The sequence below is a fragment of the Onychostruthus taczanowskii genome, unplaced genomic scaffold (assembly GCF_017590055.1).
Source record: "Onychostruthus taczanowskii isolate IOZ18803 unplaced genomic scaffold, ASM1759005v1 scaffold6, whole genome shotgun sequence".
Taxonomy (NCBI): domain Eukaryota; kingdom Metazoa; phylum Chordata; class Aves; order Passeriformes; family Passeridae; genus Onychostruthus; species Onychostruthus taczanowskii.
Genome location: NW_024503679.1, coordinates 5,980,783 through 6,001,395, shown reverse-complemented (window position 1 = coordinate 6,001,395; position 20,613 = coordinate 5,980,783). Strand labels below are relative to the sequence as shown.

Sequence of the window (20,613 nt, the reverse complement as noted above, 5' to 3'; positions counted from 1 at the left end):
ATCAACTATCACACTCAGAGTAGTCCAGGTTGTTGGTAAAGTCTTCATAACCAAAGGAAAATAATAATAATTAGTACCGATGTCAGGTAGAAAATGACAGTAATTTCAATTGAAAAGGGGAAAGTAGTAAATAAATAGCTGTGCAGCCTTGTTTGAATATGGGAGATAAAATAAGGAAGATTCTTTACTTCATAGTTAGATATTATATTTTGTGGCCTGAACCATGTGTGAGGTATTAAAAAACATTCTTGTTTTCAACAGCAGGACTCCCTGGCTTTAAAAGATTAAACCAGAATGATTTATGAGAGCTTTTCATGTGACATACATGTGTTCTTGGTAGTTCCTAATGTATTGTTTTTCCACTCTTCAGAAAAGCGAACCGATAAATCAGCTGTCTCTGGGGCCATTAGACTGAAAATCAATGTTGAAATTGAAGGAGAGGAGAAAGTTGCTCCTTATCATGTGCAGTACACCTGTCTACACGAGGTATGTTGGAGAAGTTATAGTACACTGTATAGAAATTACTGTTCACTTGTTGCATCGATAAAGAAAAAAAAGGCTACAGAACATTAGAGCACTGAAACAAATAACTGCTGTTGTACATGAGGACAAGTTTATTTTAGATTTCCCATTCTGTATTGCTGAGGAAGTATCAGGTTCAGAGGCAAGGGTAGGACAACATAAGACCAACAAACAGATCATTCCTGCTAGGAGTGTTAGAAAAAGAGGTTGAGCCAGATAGCTCTACCCGTACTTTTTTTTTTGATTTAACACTTTGATACATGATTGTTAACATCAGGAAAATACAAACATTTCTATATATTACAGAAGTACACTGTAAAGGATTTCTTTTGTTTTACAGTAATACGTATTTTAGAGAGTGAGAAAAAGAAAAAACACAAATACTATAAAATCTAATTTTCCTTTCATCTAGTTTGCTATTGTCAATATTGAAAAAAATCATCTCTGATAAACAGATGTGTCTTCTGGAAGATTTTCTTTGTAATTGATTACTTTTCCTTCAAATAGTGATCCATGTAGAAATTCTATTCTGGAAATGCAAGTAGTTTCTGAAAGCTGGTAGCTAATACATGGCTGAAAATTCACTACTATCATGTAGCCACAAAATCCCATTGTTCACCATTTGTAAAATCAGATATTTAGGGCATTTGTGCTGATCAATTTTGACCTGAAATTGCAAATGTTGGACTTATGAAGTAAATGACAATATTAAAATGTTTTAAGAGAATCCAAGAGACAGTTATGGGCTAATTTAGCAAAACTGAAAATATTTTGAGGTTTTAGGGGTTATCACTGAAAATTGGAAATAAAATCTGTTGGATTTTGTGGATATATGTGAAGTTGTCAAATTTGTGGATACATATGGAGCTAGGCAATCTGAGTAGAATTCTATGCCATGAATGTCAAATCCTAGTTTTGCTCCCAAGGGTGTTAAACCTAAGCTTTGTTGCACACCTTGCACAATTTGAGAGGCACCTTCAGTATTTCTGTTAGCTCCCTGTAACTGAAGGATTTAAATAATGAATTTGAAATTTATTGGTCACAGTTACAATTGAAATTGAAACACTCTGTAATAAGTATTACAACACCATGATTTCATTCATTAACAAGGGCATATAAAAGAGAAGTTTCTGCACTATTTTATGTTGCAGTCTTTCTGTGCCAGTTAAAGGACAGGGCTTTATATCAAGAAGATACAATGTGCTGAATCACAAGCTTGCTGACTAGTTTGAGCCAGTCTTTGGAAAAAGAAACAATTAAAAAATTGACTAACAACATATTGAAGACTATATGTAGGATATATTTTCAGAATGCTTCTTAAAAGCCAAACTTTCATTTTTGAAACATTTCTATGTGGTATTCACATTCTCTGAACAGAGAGACATAATTCTCTCTCCCAGGATTTTTCTGGGGAAGGCAGTGAGAAGCTCAGAGAAGAAGAGAAAACAATTCTTATCTCTATTCACTGCTCCTGTTGTTTGGCACATGTGGAATGTATTATGGAGATTGTTTACCAAAAGAGATTTGGTTATTGGACACCAGTGAAGGATATTTTGTTTTCTTGGCCAATTGGGTCAAAGCTGTGTCCTGGCTGTGTCCAGACAGTCATGAGTTTTTCTTTAGTATTCTTTGGTACAGTATCTCTTTAGCATAGTATAATATCTCTTTAATATAGTATCTCTTAATATAGTATAGTATTAGTGTAATATAGTAGCTTAATAAAGCAATTGTTTAGCCTTCTGAATCATGGAGTAAGAGCACATTATTCCCTGGCTGGGGGATTGCCTTTTTCTACTGTATTTCTTACCTTTAGAATCTGTTCCATTACCTGACGGAAGTGAAGTCAAACGGTGCGGTGAAAATCCCCGAGGTGAAAGGCGACGAGGCCTGGAAGGTGTACTTTGATGATGTTGCGCAGGAAATTGTGGATGAATTTGCAATGCGCTATGGGATTGAATACATTTATCAAGCTATGACGTAAGTAGCATGATGGCTGGCCTTCTGCTGTGTTGTCAGCAATGAGTTTGAGGGAAGTAACGAGTCTCAAGCCTTTGTGAATTCATTCACCATTTCTCTTCCATTCCTGACTTGAAATTCTTATCATTTTGTCCATCTGCTTCTCATTAAAGTGCTTCTCATCTGCAGAGGCTTTAAGATATAAGCATTTTATAAGCTGTTACTGGTATTACTGCTAATGCATTCCTTAATCCTTATGATACTGATATATAGCACAGTTCAGAAAGACTTCCAGTGTTCCAGATGCAACTGGAACAGGGTTTCACAAGCTCTGTACTCTTTTCTGCTACTATGGAAGCTCACTAGTGGCTATAGTGAGCTTCCATAGTATAAGTAAATAATTTGTGCAAACCATTTTTAACAGTACTGAGACCCATTACTGCGTCCTCCATTCTGAAGTAGCTGTCTGAACACCTTAGAACACATCACCATCGAGCTCAGAGCCTGCAGATGTGAGAGATCCATCATGTGTTCTCAATTTATCCAGCAAAAAGTTTTCTGGTAAAAAGAACTATATCCTTCTGGATCTGTAGAAAAGCAGAGGACTCCAAATGAGTCCTATAAATAAAAAATACAGAATTTTTTCTTACTGAAACCTGATATAGTGGGATTTTTAATCAGAAAATCTCTTGGTTTTTTGCATCTCTTTACCTCCTAAAAAGAACAGTCTTATAATAAGTATGAAGGTACATAAAAATCTGAAGTTTTCATTTGAGAATATATTGATACCACCAAATACTGCAACGAGCTTGTCTTTCAGTTTATGTAGCTGTCTGTGATTTCTTGTATTGTTCATCTAATAGAGGATCAGGGAATGTATTTTTTATTTTACACATTTTTAATGATCTTCCTTCAAGGAACTTACCCAGCATTGCACATAATAATTAATGAAACTCGAGAGTTCCTCTATTTTCTATTTAAACTACATATGGAGGTATTAATGTGTTGACTTTCATGAGTATTTTTGTTTGTGTGTGTAGCTCTGTGTGGTTGTTATGTCATTTATTAACTTATCCTGCTATTGTAGTTTTATAACTTGATTTAAAATGGTATGGGATTTTTACCAAAATGTTAGTGATAGAGTTATTCCTGCTGTGTGTATCAAAATCAATTCAAGTTTTGACCAGAAATGAATTGTTAAGAGCAATTAATGCCAAAGGAGGGCTGTTATTAGCAATTTTCATGAGAAATAAAGGGCTGATTTATCATTAGTTTTGTCTTAACTACAGCCCCAGTAGTTGATTATCTCTGTATAACATGGCTGTATTTTTGACTGACAACTTTAACTGTAAAATTATTTTTAATTTTTTCCTTCATCTCTAGATGTATTCAAGTACTGCAAAATTTTCCAAAAAAACATTTTGAAACTGGTGTTAGAAATTCAGATGTTGCAAAAGTTAGCATTGCAAAAATAGCAATATAACTGATGTGAGTATATAAAATATTTTTTACTTAATAGTGGTAGAAATTGACAGGTTATATTTTTATATAAAGAAAATGCTTTATTTTTAACTCAGTGAATAACATAACATACAGATATTCATAGAAAGTAAATAAATTTAGTCTGCACATCTAACATGGAGCTGAGCAAATACTCCAACACATTTTTCAGGAGTCCTTACTTAAAAATTCTAACCAAGCCATTTTAAGTTAATTGGCCTATTTTGCCTTGTCCTCTTTTTGTTCTTGCTTTCTTCTATAACTTTTCCCCAAATTTCCTTGATGCTATTGACTGAAAACCAGGTATCTGAAGGCAGGTGTAATGAGAAAGTGAATTTTAAAATGTTTCATGTCAATAATGAACATTTGCCTTTTTGAGGGAACAGCCACAGTCTAAGTTGGGAATAAAATCAGTGATGCATGTAATCTCAAGTAATACTTGCAGAAAAATATATATTCATATACGTTGTTTTGCTGAATCATCTGCAGACACATCTCAGAGCATTCAGACTTCGGGAAGAAGAGTAGTGAAGACACTGAGTCTATTTGTCATGAGGAATTTTCTTTTGAACTATTATGTCCTGGTTTTATTTCTTTTTATGAGATTACCTTTTTCTTCTGGAACAATTTTAGTGACTGGAAGAAAATGTACAGCTTCTTGATTTGGAAAATAGAATTATCAAATTGCATTTGGTAACAAAGATCTTCTACTAAAACAAAAGCAATTTTCTACTGTATGACAGAGAGAGAATTTGAATGCAATCACTTTGCCCAGAGGAATATTGTGTAAGAATTTTTTGCTTGAGAATCTAGTTGCAGAGTCTACTGCATGTCTCATGATAACATTGGAAATTAAAATGTTTGTGTTTGTAAATGCAAAACTGACTAAGCTTTAATACCCCAGGATCCGGACCCCAGAGAGCATCTACACTTTATCAGGTTATGTGAGTTTTAGGATGCTGCTAATGAGGTGTTCTTTTTGCCTGGATTTAATTTTTAGTATTAATATATGTTTTAAAGTTAGCTGTTATTAAAAGTTTCAGTGCCACTTAATGATAGTTAGTCTTGACCCTTTTAAGTATGGCTAGATGCCATATGCTGGCATCTAGCATATGGCATTTCTTTCTGCATTTCTACACAACATAAACCTGATTAAGCTTCTCTAAAGCACCCATGTCTAAAGTGACTTGGCATCCTGTTCCACTACAGCAACAAACAATCCCACTTGTCTATCATTTCTGGTTCATGATGGTGGCTTTGTCATCTATGATCCCTTTATAAACCCTGAAGATTTCCTTCTGGCCCTCAATAATCATTTATATCTATTCCTTTAGAGCACAGAAATAATATTTCAAATATTTAGTCTTGATTTTCTAAATACAGTGACTGTACTCGTACTGAAATGTGGGAATCAGACCAGGAGATATCACACAGGTTACCCGTCTGCTCTAGTCATTGTCCCCGTTGAGACCTTTCTCACCAAACTTAGAAATATAATGAATTCAGGTGTGGTTGCATCTCTTGCTGGAGACAGGAACATCTCCACATTTTTATGAGATAAATGTAGACACCTTTTTGCTAAAGATGCTGACTTAGAAGGGGTGTTTTACTCTCGAGATACGGATTATGACTGCACAGTTCCTGAGCAAGGAAATCTGCTTTAAGTTACCAAATGTGGAATTCACGTGAATAGAAAAACAGCCATCAACCCAAAGTAAAATACAACAAAAATACTGATTTTGTTGCAGCAAATGCAGCTCTTTGAAATCTTGAATGTATAGGTTACATAATCCACTCTTCTTTCTTATGACTATTTTATACTTCCATTCCTCATGGAGTCTGTACTGGGAAAAGAAAAGCAAGACCATTACAGCCATTCTTACATGGTTCAGATGAGAAATTTTTTTTGGTTTTTTGATGGATAGCAGCCAGACCAACACTATTAGCCACACAACTGGTATGTGTAATTCCCAGAAGTACAAGCATGGATGTGTGGGACAATAGGGAGGAAAATAAATATCACAAAAAGCAGGAAGAAAAAGTGGAAAAAATGCACAGTGATCCAGTTGGCCTTTATTTTGATTACTGTGGGGATTGATGGCAGTTTATGCTGTAAATACAGCGTCTAGAAGGAATCATACTGGAACTTTATTTACCTATGTATATTAAGCCACACTCTGCAGTAAAGAAAAAGTAAAATTTTTCCTGTCATTCATCTTTCAACATAATTTACTTCTCTTTAGAAGGCAAAAATCTGAGCATGTATTGAGACAGTGTTTGACTAGACACTGAAATTACACATAATATCACCAGCCTGAATTTACTGTGTAATAGAGTCAAGTGCAATAAAAGCTCTATTAAGATCTTTACTTCTTACTGGCAAGAGTCACCACAGGTAGAACCTAATGATTCTCAATCAGCAACATAGCTCTCATTCAAGCAGGTTAATGGGCACTAACTATGTCATCTTGTTCTCCTGCTAGTTTTCAATTAATGTGGCAGCATTACAGAAAGCACACAAATTGCCCATTAAACTAATTTTTTATTGATAGCATTTGCTTACTGATGAGTACAGCACATCAATTAGACTCCTTTCTTCACTAACTCATGCTAGCAGAAATATTAGAAGAATCCCTGGCACTGTCTATTGATCAGAAAATTGCATAGTAAAAAAGCTGGAGCAAGCAGGCCTGGTTTCAGCTTATGCAGTGCAACCTTACTCTAAAATGTGTGAGACTTAGCAATGGTTGCTGTGACCTCATGTGCCCACTAGAAATTGTTAATAACTCATGCTACTGGCTGCTGTTTTCAAAGACCTGCAAAAACAAGGACAGGGGTTTACTTTGATTTATTCATTTTAGCAAGCAGAAGGAATCCAGGTATCTTGTAGGTAGCTGATAACCTGAGTTATCAGCACTCTGAGTGATGACCCATATTGTGTACTTAATAGGTCCTGTGAACATTACAGATTTTAATTAAATTATGGAGAGAAACAAAAATGTGTCACACATGCTTTATCATAATTTTCGCTAAGCACATTACAGGTGACAGGGTGCAGTGATACAATAAGGACATAAATTACAGCAATTGCTTTAAATTTTCCTTGTGAAAAATTGGTACAGTTAGGGTCTATTCTCAATATAAGAATTCAGTACAGGTCATGGGTAGCTCATTGTGAAATTGTTAAGGGAACCTGCAGAAGACACCTTAAAATGTTGACCAAACAATATTTCCATGGTCTGTCATGTTCCCTGAAGGCAATTGAGACAATCTCAGTGATTGCTTTGCTGCTGACTGCTCCTTTTGCCTGCCTCCTCCCTCAGCAGAGCATGTGTTACATGTATGACTCTAAGGCCACTGGGGTTATTAGTGCCTTTGTATCTCCAGATTGATGTTACTCATGCACTAAGGACCTTTAAGTCCACTAAAATTTGCACTACTTTTGGAAATTAAAGTTCATCGGTATTAAAAGTATTAATTATTTTATCAAATTTTGATAATTGGTTCTGATCATCCCTATGTATATTTCCCAAACTTACTCGTGGATAAGGAGATATTTTTATTAGCTTTAAATGTTACCTTTATTGATGAGAACCACCTGACATCGTTATTTTATTTTATTACAAAAGAAAGTACTATTCTTCTACCTGACAGAAAACATGTGACATATGTTTTGAAAGATTTTTCTGAGGGGTAGAGAACTGGCTTTATCTTTTGTTGAATTCACATTTCAGTCTTCAAATGCACTTCTTGAAAATACTGGCAATGAATTAAAGGTTTGGTAACACTATTCCATGAGCACATAGCTGGGAATGCTCAGCTCTAGTCCTGGCCCATGTGCTTAGTTTCTGTGTAGTTTTGAGCAGTTTCTCTCAGTTATGTAAAATGCAGATAATAGCATTTAATAATTGCCCCCACAGGAAAATAATCTTGAATAATGCCTTGAAAGGTGATTTGGGCAGTGACACTAATTAAGGGTATTTGGCTTAAGTTCAGCAGGAGAGTTCAATTGTACTTTGTGTTAATTTTTTTCTTGGAAGGGCACTAGTGCTCAGGTGGTTCAGGCCCAGCACACTGCTCTGCCTTATGCTCCTGAGGAGGAACAGGAGAGAGGAGCCAGAGTCTCCAGCTAAGAGGAGCATGTGGCCAAATCAGGACCTTCAGTCATACAGAGCCTGATTGGAATTTCTTAATCTTCTTCTCTTTGTACGCCCATTTTTACCACCATCTTTTCCTAATCCCCCTCATTCTCTTTCCTATTTGTGTACATTTAGTCTTTAGCCCTTTCCCTCTCTCAATCCTGCCTAATTATAGTTCTTAAAATTAGGAATTTGTGTTTGCAATGATGATGTTCACCCTCCTCATGTGTCAGATCTTTCATTCATTTGTACTTCTCATGTTTTGTTGTGTTATAAGCTCTTTGTATGCTTCCAGCAGGCATCTCCTGTTTCATTAAACAAGTAAACAGTGCTGCTATATTGCACCTCTAGTTTTGGCTGCTTCGAGTTTAACAGACTGATTACCTAAATTTTACTGGCCTGAGTCAAAGTGGAAGAGTTTCAGTTATGGCCTAATTCAAATCAAGGCGAACCCAGAAAGTGCTTGAAGCACCTTTCATTAATAATGTAGGGTAAAATAAAAGCCACACTAAAATGCTGGTTTGAGTCTTTTAGTTGGCAACAATTAAATCTTTTTCTACTATAGATCTCTTTGACTTTTCATGATGGCGAGTTAGATTTTGCTTTTTAGGTTTTCTTTAATAATGAATGTTTTGTTTAATAGCAATTTAAATAGTTAAGTCATGTTTTTGTGTTTAGGATTAACAGAGTAAGAACTGAATGTGAATCTAATGTGGCCAGTTTGAAAATATCCGTGCACAACAAGTGGTAACTGTACCAAACATGTCTGGATTTTCCTCATATACATCTGTACAATTTTCAGGAGGTAGCCTGAAAGTTACATCATTGGAGTTAGAAAGAAATTATAAAGGGAGAAGAAGCAGGTTCCCTGCCATCTTTAATAACTGTTGGTTTGTTTGAATTTCAGGCACTTTTCCTGTCTCTCTTCTAAATACATGTGCCCTGGTGTTCCAGCAGTTATGAGTACATTGTTGGCCAATATAAATGCTTTCTATGCTCACACCACAGCAGCAACTAATGTATCTGCCTCAGATCGCTTTGCTGCTACTAACTTTGGGGTAAGTAGATTTTCTTTTTTAATAGAGTTCTGGTCCTTTCTTTCCCCTATATTTATATTACATATTAACTTCTACATTGAATTTTTTTAATTACTCATTTTAAAGAGTAAGGGTTGTTGTTAGCTTTTGAAAATTTTACCCTGAGTCTTTAAAATCAATCATCATAAAAGCCAGAGAAGATGCTGTTCAGATCCTTGTGAGGTGTAGAGGGTAGAAAGCACAGGCATACGTTCACAGTACTAAAATCTCCAACAAACAGGTTTTTGATTTGTTGCAGTGGGCCTTGCAAACTGCTAACTACATTAGACTACGTATTGGATGTGATTCCTTTCTTGGGCTGTGTCATCAGTGAACTCATGTTAACCTAGTGGATGTAGCCATAAATGCTGCTGTTCTCACAAGGATCCATAATAACTGACTTTCTCTTATTTTTGCTGAAATTTTTTCTGGTGAATTGCCCAAGTCCTGGATTTAGGTATCAGGAATTTTAGGAGGAATAGTAGCATTTCAGTATGTGGTAATAGTTCTTTTGTTATTGCTAGATTTTCTTCTGTGGATAAGAATCTCACAGCGTGGACTAGTCTTTGAACATGATAATAAATAAAGGTCCATTCACTCCTTATTCTGATTTCTTCACCTACTCTCAGAGGAACTGAGAGCAGTAAGGCAGAGCAGTAATTCAAAGAGGTTGTCTTCATAGCTCTAGTATTATGCATGATGCAGAGGGTATAAACACAATCTTATGCTGAAAGGTACTTTTATTCTTTCCTTTTCCTGTTTTTTTAGTTAGGCTTTTATTTGTAGGGCTAATATCAAAGATATATTTGATGTTACAGTTTTCATGAAATACCATTTATTGACATGAAATAAAATATTAATCATAATTAAAATTTATTAAATACTCATTAAAATTTCAAATTAAAAAATTTATTTGAAGTAGTGTTAGAGGCACTAGTACTTTTCTCCAGTATTAGAATAATAGAGGAATTATGAATTTCATATATTCAAGATAAAATTATGTAATTATACATTTGGATGCGTAAACCGAGAATTACTTAACATCTTTGTGGAAACAAGTCTTCTCTTTCAATGTTCAAGCTTTATTCGACCTTTGACTTCGATGCAACTTCTGAAATTTAGAATGGCTTTGCTGTATTTTTATCCTTTTTTCCTATTTTTCTAATGATCAGAACTACATTTGTCCTCAGACTGGGCAGAGATTAAGTCCTTTCTCTGCTGGTAATGACAGTTTGCCTCTGACGCAATTCCAATCCAATTCATAGTTCAACAGATGGATGGAAAAAGAGTAGTAGGCATCACTAAAAGAGATTTGGAGCTCTTTTTTCAAACAATTGACTTATAGGCAAAATATCAGATTATTCTTCTCTCCTGGGTCAAAAGGCATTTGTTAGTGAATAGCTGCACATCATTTATCAAAAAGAACATCTCAAATTCTAGTCCTGAGGCTACAGCTGGGAATGATTTGGCTGACTGAATATTTCAGTAGAGCTTTATAACATGATAAAAAAGTTCTCTTTTGATTGATCCCTTAAGGGAACTGTGCCAAATTGGAGGGGTTTGTTGTAGGTTAGAACACCACTGATGAGAGACAGTGCACAGACTCTGCTTTCAAATTCCTGATCATCACATTTGAGGAATGGTACAGATACAATCAGTGCACCCTGAGAGCTATCAGCTCCTGCTTCTTCAGAAGTCTGTTGTTTTCACATAGGCTGAGATTTCACAGTTTTGTGCAATAGACTATGGAATATGTTCTAACATGGTAATTAGAAACTCATTAGTATTACCTGAGAATGGCACAACTCAGCTGGAAATCTCACAGCAAAATACTTTCCCTGCTCCTTCATCTATCAAGATAACAAGTTAAACTTCACATTTGAAATGAAAAAATATAATTTCATTGTATTAGTATTACTTAATTTATTCCTACAAAAGCCACTGTTTCAGAAGTATAATTTTCAGTCATACCTTTGCACCAAATTCTGTAGTAAATGAGCATCATTTCTTACTTATTAAAGGAAGTGGAGGGTGGTTTCTTCAAGAGTTTAGTCAGTTGCAAGGCAAATATAAGACAGGAAAACGTTGCATTATAAAATCTTTGTGACCTCCCTAACGTATTTCACAGCTGCACAGTGTTTAATGCATACCAGGTACGCAACACAGAAAGGGAAAATAAAGTGAAAGAAGTGCATCACCTAGCCTTGAAACACAGTGTTTCAAACCATCACTCGTATATGAAATAATGGAAAACAAACTGATTTTCAAATAAGACTGGAAAGAAGCTTTCTAAACCCTCAACAATTACAGGAACCTGCAAATTCTAGTGCAACATGTTCTTGTATTCTTTTTACAGAGAGAAAAGTTCATAAAGCTGCTGGATCAATTGCACAATTCTCTGAGGATTGATTTATCTAAATACAGGGTATGTACAACATATTCTATCTGAGTCAACATGAGACCCCCAAATCCTTTGGAACAAAATTTTACAGAATTTAAGCTGTTTAACACCAATATTATTCCAATCTGACAAAAAGAAAAAACTTCATATTTTCATTTCAAAAGCTAAGAAAGGGTCAAAGGATTATCACATATTCAAGAAAGAGTAGTATTCAACAACTTTGATTAAATTGGTCTATAGCTGGTTTTAAGTTGATTAAATTAATTCATCTGGGAATTACCTTCACTGACTCAGGTAGTGCAAAGTGCAGTTACTGCTGTATTTTTTCTGAGAGCCTGACATCTTTGCTACAACTTGCACGCTGAGATCCTGGTAATGCTGAAAAAGTTGTCTCCTTGTTTTTCTGTTTGGTAGGAATTAGTTTCATTTCTGCCTCATGGAATCTCCTTCCACTGAGCTGTGCTCCAAAACCAGCCTTTCAGGAAAGCAGGCACTGGGTACCTGCCACTTACCATTTGGTTCTGATCTCCCTCTCCTTCTCCAGTCCACTGGATCATGAAACTTTTGGACAATGTCTAAGTCAGGGCTTCATCACATGTGGCTCTCCTTTTAGCTTCTAGGAGTGGCAGCCTCCTGGTCAAGGATTTGTCTGTTCATGTGGCCTGCTCTCCAAAACTGGAGGAGAAAGGGAATATTTAAAAGAACCCCAAGGCATTAGAGAGAAAGGAACTTGCACATACTTCATTTTTAAGACCATATCCTTCATGAAGGAGATATGTTCATGCTAGGATCTTTTCATTTTGAAGAATGCTGTCCAGACAGTATCGTAGCATGAGGCTGATATTTCATTAGTAGGAAGCTACTTAAGTAACACCACTTCACTCTGTTAACCCAGAGATCATAGCAAAAATTTAATATATTATTTCCACATTAAGCTTACAACTGCATTTATGCCTAGAAATGATGTATGAGCCATGTAAAACCCATAAATTATTTTCAGTAGCAACCGTTCCCAAACTTCTTGTCAATTTTTTTTTCCATCCATGTTTTGGAAATATCACAATATTTTGAATTATTCATATTACAAGTGCAGGAGCATTATCAAAGGTGTTCCTACTGATGTCCAAGGGATGTTCATCATTAACTATCTCACAGGCAGAATTCGGGCAACGTGAACATCTCTAATCCTTCCAAACAGTACTTTGTTTTCTTTGAGAGTATTTAACTAGTTGTTCAAGGATTTTACCTGTAACTCAAATCTTGCACGATTCCTCTTTCCCTGATCATCAGGATAATTTTCCTGCCAGCAATTCTGAAAGACTCCAAGATCTGAAATCAACTGTGGATCTGCTTACCAGCATTACTTTTTTTCGGATGAAGGTATTGTCCTTTACTTGCACAAATAAATTTCCTGAAATAAACAAAAAAATTACCTTTTTAATTAGTTTAAAGTCAAGTCACATAAAGCATACTTAGCTGAACTCCTTAGGAGTCATATATAAAAAGGGTTTTCTACTGATATAATAAAATCACAAGTCAAACAGCAAAATAGATCTGATAACTGTTTGCTTTAGTCTCTCCAAAGGTTGAGATCTAAGTGGTCAAGCATGAAAATATTTTTGGAATGGAATGGTACACATTAATATTACTGAATGAGAAAAGAAAAACACAAAGCAACCTTTAGCATGTGATTTCATTGCATTAGGCAACTGCATAAAGAGAATTAAAATAATCCATTAAGTTAAAGTTTAAATTAATGTCTCCTGAAATGGACTAAAAAGATGAACCCTTTGCTTTAAATAAATAACTGCTATTTGGCTTGATATTCTCATTCAAAGGAAAGCACAAATTTTACAGTTTAAATATTTCCTAAATAATAAAAAACTTGATAAAATGTAAAACCTAAGATTTAAAGATGTAAACTCTTGGGCACATGTGCCTCTTTCATCATATAAATATTTAATTTAAATAAAACTTAGTGATAAAATCTTACTGCAAGTGTTTTAATGCATCTTTGAACTAAATCAACCTTAATTCAACATATTTTTAATTATTTTTATCATTGCTTTACTTGAGCGCTTTTTATCCTGTATAACAGAACTCCAACACTTGGATTTTTTGTGTTCAATCTAATTCTGACATTCTTCCATTTATTAAATATTTAATTAGGTCCTGGAATTGCAGAGTCCCCCTCGAGCCAGTACTGTGGTAAAAGACTGTGTAAAAGCCTGCCTGGATTCAACTTATAAATACATTTTTGACAATTGCTATGATCTCTACTCCCAATTAGTGGATCAGGTAAGGTCAAAATGAACTTGTTCTGTGCTATTCCTCAATCATTATTATTAGTTTGCCTTTAGTAAACAGAAAGTCTTCTGGTGCTCCTTCATATCAAAGCACTCAGATTTTCATTTTATTTATGCATGGAGGAACAACATACCATAAAAACACCCATAGACAGCTATGAACTCTAAAATGTTTAACATGAATTGCAAAATGGACACATGACCATAATGTAGTCATCAAGTTGGACATGACTGTGAAATTGTCCAGTGGTTTTGCGGAAGATGATTTATTGATTATTGTTCATTTAAGATCTGTAACAGGAAAACAGTTATTTAAAATCTAACATTTCACTTCTGTAGCTTTAGGAAAAAAAATGTAATTTGCTGAAAATTATATAGTCTTTTCAGCCTTATGTTTTAGTATGATGCATACTTGGATCCAAGCCTTAGCAACTGCTTTAAGAAAGCAGAGGATTTCTTAGTATTAGTCTGTCAGGTTGAGCTATCAATGCAAAATAATTATAGCATTTGTTTTGTTCCAAACATCATGCAAAATCCTTGAGAATACTTTTTATTTTTTAATGTAATATGGTCATTCTATAAGTAATGTTAGAATGAATTACTGTCTTAAAGGAGCATCTCTTCTTTATCATATTACCACCTGTACATTAGATTTGCTTTCTGGATGGTACACTGCAAAAATGGTAGTTCTGTGACTATTCCAGCCTTGAACAGAATTAACTAAGATCTTTGGCGAATGCACTTTTTTTGTGTGTGTATAATTAATATGAACACTCATACTAATAAAATTTACTTGAGTTTATTTATTAAGTGAAAGATATTTCACTTAAATCCAGAATATGAATTCCTGTGTTTTAGGAAAGGTGATATTTGCTATTCAGCATTTCTGAAATGAGAATTTATTTTCTCACGTTGGATTCCTGTTGTGTGAGAAAACTTAATTATATCTTTGAATGTAAGAAATTCTCACCAGCACCAATAAGCACTCCACACTTAGTGCTGATGTGTGTTTATCCCACAACAGATTACATTGTAGGCTGAGTAGGAGTATAAATTAGTGGAAGGAGCAGCTTCAGGCATCACGTCTATTTACGTCATAAACTGTTCTGTTTTCTCGCTAACGTTTACTCTGCAGCAATTTGATCTTGCCTGGTAAATATAATATGAAATGCTGCTAGGCTGGGTATTACATAAGCCTGCAGTTTATCAGTAGATTCTAGTCCTCAGTAAACAGCTACAAGTGATGAAGTCTTACCTCTGCAAAGCATTGTGACAACTGCAAAAGCTTATCTGTATTCAAAAATTCGCAACTTTTTAATGTGAATCCATACAGTCATTTAGCCTGTCTATTTTAAAATATGGTTTTAAAGTGCAGAGATATTACAGCTTTTCTGCTTGGTAGAGAATGTAAAACTTGCTTAAGTAAGGGTTCTCTCCAAATTATATTTGAAGCAGAACAGGCAGTGTTGTTATTATATTTTACTCTCACACAACTCTACTTAATGGTGGAGAAATAAGAAGTCCTGAAAAAAATTTTAAAAATCCACAAGTATTCACTCTGGTGGAAGACTAGGTTAACTGCATTTCACTGTATTTCTGCACCTCTTGAGTTCTCGTTGACAAGATTTCCAGCAGGGGCAGTTTTATATGGAAAATTTAAGCAGACAATTTTCTGTACAGTTACAATCACAAAGCAGTGCAAGAAACTTTAGTGAAGTGTAAAACGCAAAATTTAAAATAAATGGATTGCACTCAATTTATTTCTAACAGCAAATCACATTTAAAAAAATTCAACAATCACATGTAATTTTAATGCCAGACGGTAAAAATTTCTTTCCCAGAAGGTGGGACACAATTCTCAGAAATATAACTCTCTTTAATAGAGAGATGAGTAAAATGAATTCAAAAGACTACCTGAATTCTGCATCAGCTCTTGAGTTGTACAAGGAGACTTTGTTCAGCATGATCCTCTTATGGTTTCCTATCATTATATCCGAAAGTGCATTTGGTTTTAAGAACACTTGAGTATGCAGCTTGTTTGAACCTATAGCTCTGGAGGCTTTCCAGTCAATTCAGGTGACTGGCTTGTGGCACCACTGTTATAATAATGAAGCATTAACCAGTATTGTAATTAACATTTCATTAGCATTGTGTCCAAGCCTCTCAGGTTAGACCAGATTCCACCGTTAAGCCTTCTTCAGTACCCTTCCCTTATCTCTGCTCTCTCCCCACCAGGTGAGGTCCCCTCCCGTCAGAGGGAGGGAGTTCATCCTAGCATGGCTCTGCACACAGGAGGTTCATGTTTTTGCTGCACAGCTGAACTGTGAGCTGTGAGACTGAGAACTGAGATCAGTGAGCCCACAGCAACAAGGAATGGTTCTTATGTAGGTCAGCACCGGCCCTCACTCAGGGGAAGGACTGGCAGATGCTGTCCTGCTGAGGCCCCTGCACGCTCAGGGTGTGTCTGTGTGTAACTCAGGGTAACCACCTTCTGCAATTGCTTTTGGCTGCAACCTAAAATCCTCAGAGATGCCTGCCACAGTATTTTGAGAAAATATGCTTCAGGTCTGATTGTGTGGGATTGATTCATTTTGGGGTGAAAATAGAGCAATGACTGTTAAAATTGAGGGGCTTGAACTGGAGTTTTTGGATATTTGCCACAATAAACACAAAAAGTAAAGCACAAAATATGCTCAGCAGTCTCCAATTTCTCTTTTTATTACTCTCTACCTTTGTGTCAGGCAGAAATCACCGTTAAAAAGCTAATGTCTTACAGCAAAATATCACCCCTGAGGATATTTCCTGGGGTGAAGCATTGCAAATGCTAGCAGTATGCAAAAATGTCATGCTGCAGTTCCACACCAGAATACAAAGAACAGCTGATGGCAAAAAACCAATGACTACCACAGACAGTAAAACATGATAGCTTGACAGTCTTACTGACATGTATATTGCTGTCCTCATTATTGGAGACAAAGCCCTCTGATGAAGAACAATCTAGCTCCTTATGCAGGGCATGCAGTATTTTCTCTTTTTAATTAATCGTTATCTGAGTGCTTAGCTATCCTAGGTTAAAAAAACATCCTGGAGAAGTAGTTTAGGAAGCACTTTGATAGCTTTCTGACTCAATTTACAGATATGTCACTCTTTCTGTTTTCTTGAGAAAACAAATTTTGAAATCCTGGCTGGTGCTCACAGTGACTGAAGTCCCTTCAGTAATTCTTTTTGCAGTCTTCTCCACTGAGTGACACCAGTGAAATGCAGACCATACTCTTCATGTTATCTGAAGAGCTCTTGATCAGTACAAATAATTTCATGACTGATAGCACCAATATACTGGAATAAAACACTGGAGTACTTTATATTTGACAGCAGCTCATCAGAACAGGCCTGATATTCTACCTGATATTAGAGACCTTTACTTGAGTCTTGTCTCAGCTCTGCATGTTGTCGCAGCACAGCTTGGTGCAGACAGGAGGTAGCAAAGAACAATTGACTCCTTCAGGAGCCAGGGGTGGTACAGCTGCAGCAGCACAGTACTCTGCCCTTGCCATTCATCTCTCACAGGGGTACAGCACCTTGTGCTGGGTTGATAATGAGCTAAAAACATCCCAGCTCTGGGAGTCGGAGCTGTGGATGAGCACATGGATGGCCTGTGCTTTGGGAGCTGGCTCAGTTTTGCTTTACTCAGTTGTGAGCCCTGGTCACTTTTCCATTTGGGATTTGGGAATCCCAGCCTCATACTTGTTTTTGAAGGTGTACTTTTTTCTCTTTAGTGTAAATGACAAAAAAATTTTGTTAGATTATTAATTTCTTATAGAAATACTTCAAGAATTGAAGCATGACTGTGATCTGTGGTTTTCAAGCGCATTCAGAAACATGAAGTGGGAAATAAAGTGCAGTAGCAAAAGCTGTTTACTACAGAGTCCTATTTTTCAGGCGTGCAAATTTCAGTGTCAAGTAATAATTCTTGTGAGGCCCTTTGTTATATTTACATATTGCTTTAGACTCACTGAAAAGGTTCTGACTTCTTCAAATCTGACATGCAGAGGGTACTTAGAGATCTCTCTTTGTGTCACAGCATTGTGTTTGATAGGCAGCATGTCAACCACAGTAACAGAAAAACATTTAGTAAATTTCCTCAGAACAGAAGGATGCATTTTGTGCTATGATATTTCCAACCCCATTCTGAGAATTCTCTGTCAGAAGAAGACCAGATCTTACAGATATAATTTCTTCTTAGCAGCTTATCTAAGAACACTGGTTAGAAAGTCAAAGAGCTTGCAATAAGTGAGGGGCTCACTTTGGTCTTCCTCCACCTATTCCCTGCAGAAGTAGAACACGTCTGGGGGGGTGGGTCAGATCAAAACCACGGTATCACTTGGCTGGCCACTGAAGGGGAGCTACGCCTGTTACACTGCCCTAAACACAGACCAGTTAAACCAGCTCCTTTCACCTGCCAGTCCTTGAAGAAAAAGGTTGACAATTCTTTATGTGAATTAATCCAAAAGAATTCTGTTCCACTTCAGTTGGTACTGGAGAATACATAAAGTAAAGTTGCCTGGAGAAGGTGTGGGTGCCCCATCCCTGGAAGTGTTCAAGGCTAGTTTGAATGGGACTTTGAGCAACATGGTCTAGTGGAAGTTGTCCTTGCCCAGAGCAAGAGGAATGAAAAAGATGATCTTTGACATTACTTCTAACCCAAACATTCTGTGATTCTATGATGATTCTTCAAATAGGGTTTCAGTTTCAATAAGTTAATGGTTTAGGAGATAGTTACTGTGCAACAGCACTGCACAGGGAAATCTCTCACAGGTTTTGAATGCATGTCTGCAAATGGTTTCTGGCTTTAGGCTCTCTTGAGTAAATTCTGTAGGGCCAAATTTTCATTCTTTTAGATATTAAAAATATCATTAAAAATTATATAAAATTCTAAAAATAGGTAGGCTTACTATGTGGATGTCTACATATGTGTATATTTTATATATAGTGCTTATTGTATATTTGCTGGTGATTCTAAATTAAATAGTGTTATATGTAATATAAGTAATAAATATGCAGTTTAAAATATGGAAGAATTGTTAAAATTAATATTTCATTATCTAAAACTGGTCTGTAAAGTTACCCTCTGTAGCCTTGTGCTAATCAAGACTACTGTGTTGGTTTCCAATGAGTTTCCACTGTATCATTTTTTATATAGAAAATATTGTATTCTGAAACCTAGCTTGGGGCTTGCAGCAGACAGCAATATATAACTTTCTGATATCACAGGATTCAATTTATCAAAGACACATAGATAATAATGGGTATTGATTGCACAGAACATAACAAAAGAAAAAAAAAAGAAAATTAAACTAGACATTCATCCTGTGATCTGGTGAAATCAGTGATGGGAGAAGTTGAAAGCCCTGTGTTTCTCAGACCAGGCTTTACAGATTTGTCTCAGGGTAATAGAGATGTAGATTTTAATCTTGCTTCACACTGGGTCTGAGATTGCTTTCTCCACTCTCAGCCACTTTTCTAGAGTACAAAATGTTTGTTTGTCAACAGTTTAGCCTTTTTTTTTCCCATTAAACTCAGAAAACTCCCTCTACATTTCATTTTTCTCTTTAAGAGAATATCAAAGCACCAGTAATGATTTCGAGGCTCTGTGCTGCATGATCCATTGCTTGCATATGAATTCAGGTGACTAGGAAATTGACAGTAAAAGGGAATTGAGAAAAACATGATTCGGTGCAAATAATTTATTTTGATTCATATCCTATGAAAAATTGCTCTTACACACTTCCTCTTTCTGATTTTGATGTCTTCCATGGCAAAAAACAGAGTTATCTAGTTTGGATGTTGCATTAAAAAAACCCACAGAGAATCTCCAGTACTTACTGTATCTGTGAATCTTAAGTAGTAATGTGACTTCTTCATAAAGACACTTTTCTTATAAGATGTTTGCTACCGCTCTAGGGCAATCCTAAAGAAAATAAGTACCCAATTCAATTAATATAAGAGTATAAAAACCTGTCTTATTGATGAGAAATCATGTGCTCTCATTGCTTGTTTGATCTGCCAGCAGAAGCCCTTAGGAATATCATTGTTGTGCCTTTGGCCAGTCACTTACTGAGCTTTTAAGTACAGGACATCTTAAGGCACAGGACATCTTCACTGTTCTGTGTGTGCATGTGGACAGCATTGTCATCCAAAGTGATGTTACAGGAAGTCAAGATATTTTAAATAACCTTCCCCATGTGAAAAAGCTCAGGGAAAAGAAAGTTATTCTGCTGATTGGCAAACTTTCATTCATATCAGTATTTGGGAAGGTCTCTTGGTTACTGGAAGAGCAGTCTGTGATTTGAGCTTGTTCAGTGCTGTATCAAACAAAAATAGAAGACAGGAAACTTCAGAAACTCCTTTATTTTGAAATTAAGAACCACTAATAGCATAAGTTTAATTAATCATTTTGTCATCTTGCTATATCAAGAATTTATGTTCCTCTTGACCTTTTCAGTTGCACTTTTAAAAAATTCTCATTGTTACCACCCTCTACAATAATAAGCAGTATTTAGGGTCTCCTATATCTTCTCACTGTATTTGTTCCAGTGTGGCTCTAATTAGGTATATCAGCTATTTAGTTCATGCCTTTACACTGACAGTTTCTTTCAAATGGGTATAATTAAAGTGAAAAATAAATCTAAATTGAAATCAAATTTCCACCACTG

The 20,613-nt window shown here is 35.8% G+C and overlaps 1 protein-coding gene across 2 annotated transcripts in view; it reads left to right on the top strand.

Moving 5' to 3' along the window:
- The window catches only part of UNC13C (unc-13 homolog C), a 130,016-nt gene that overhangs the window by 49,074 nt on the left and 60,329 nt on the right, over window positions 1-20,613 (top strand). For both annotated transcript variants that reach the window (XM_041418919.1, XM_041418920.1), the window contains 6 exons: window positions 371-486; window positions 2,336-2,499; window positions 9,025-9,175; window positions 11,550-11,618; window positions 12,885-12,974; window positions 13,764-13,892. In XM_041418919.1, coding sequence (XP_041274853.1) covers window positions 371-486; window positions 2,336-2,499; window positions 9,025-9,175; window positions 11,550-11,618; window positions 12,885-12,974; window positions 13,764-13,892 — 719 coding nt within the window. The remainder of the gene's footprint in view (window positions 1-370; window positions 487-2,335; window positions 2,500-9,024; window positions 9,176-11,549; window positions 11,619-12,884; window positions 12,975-13,763; window positions 13,893-20,613) is intronic.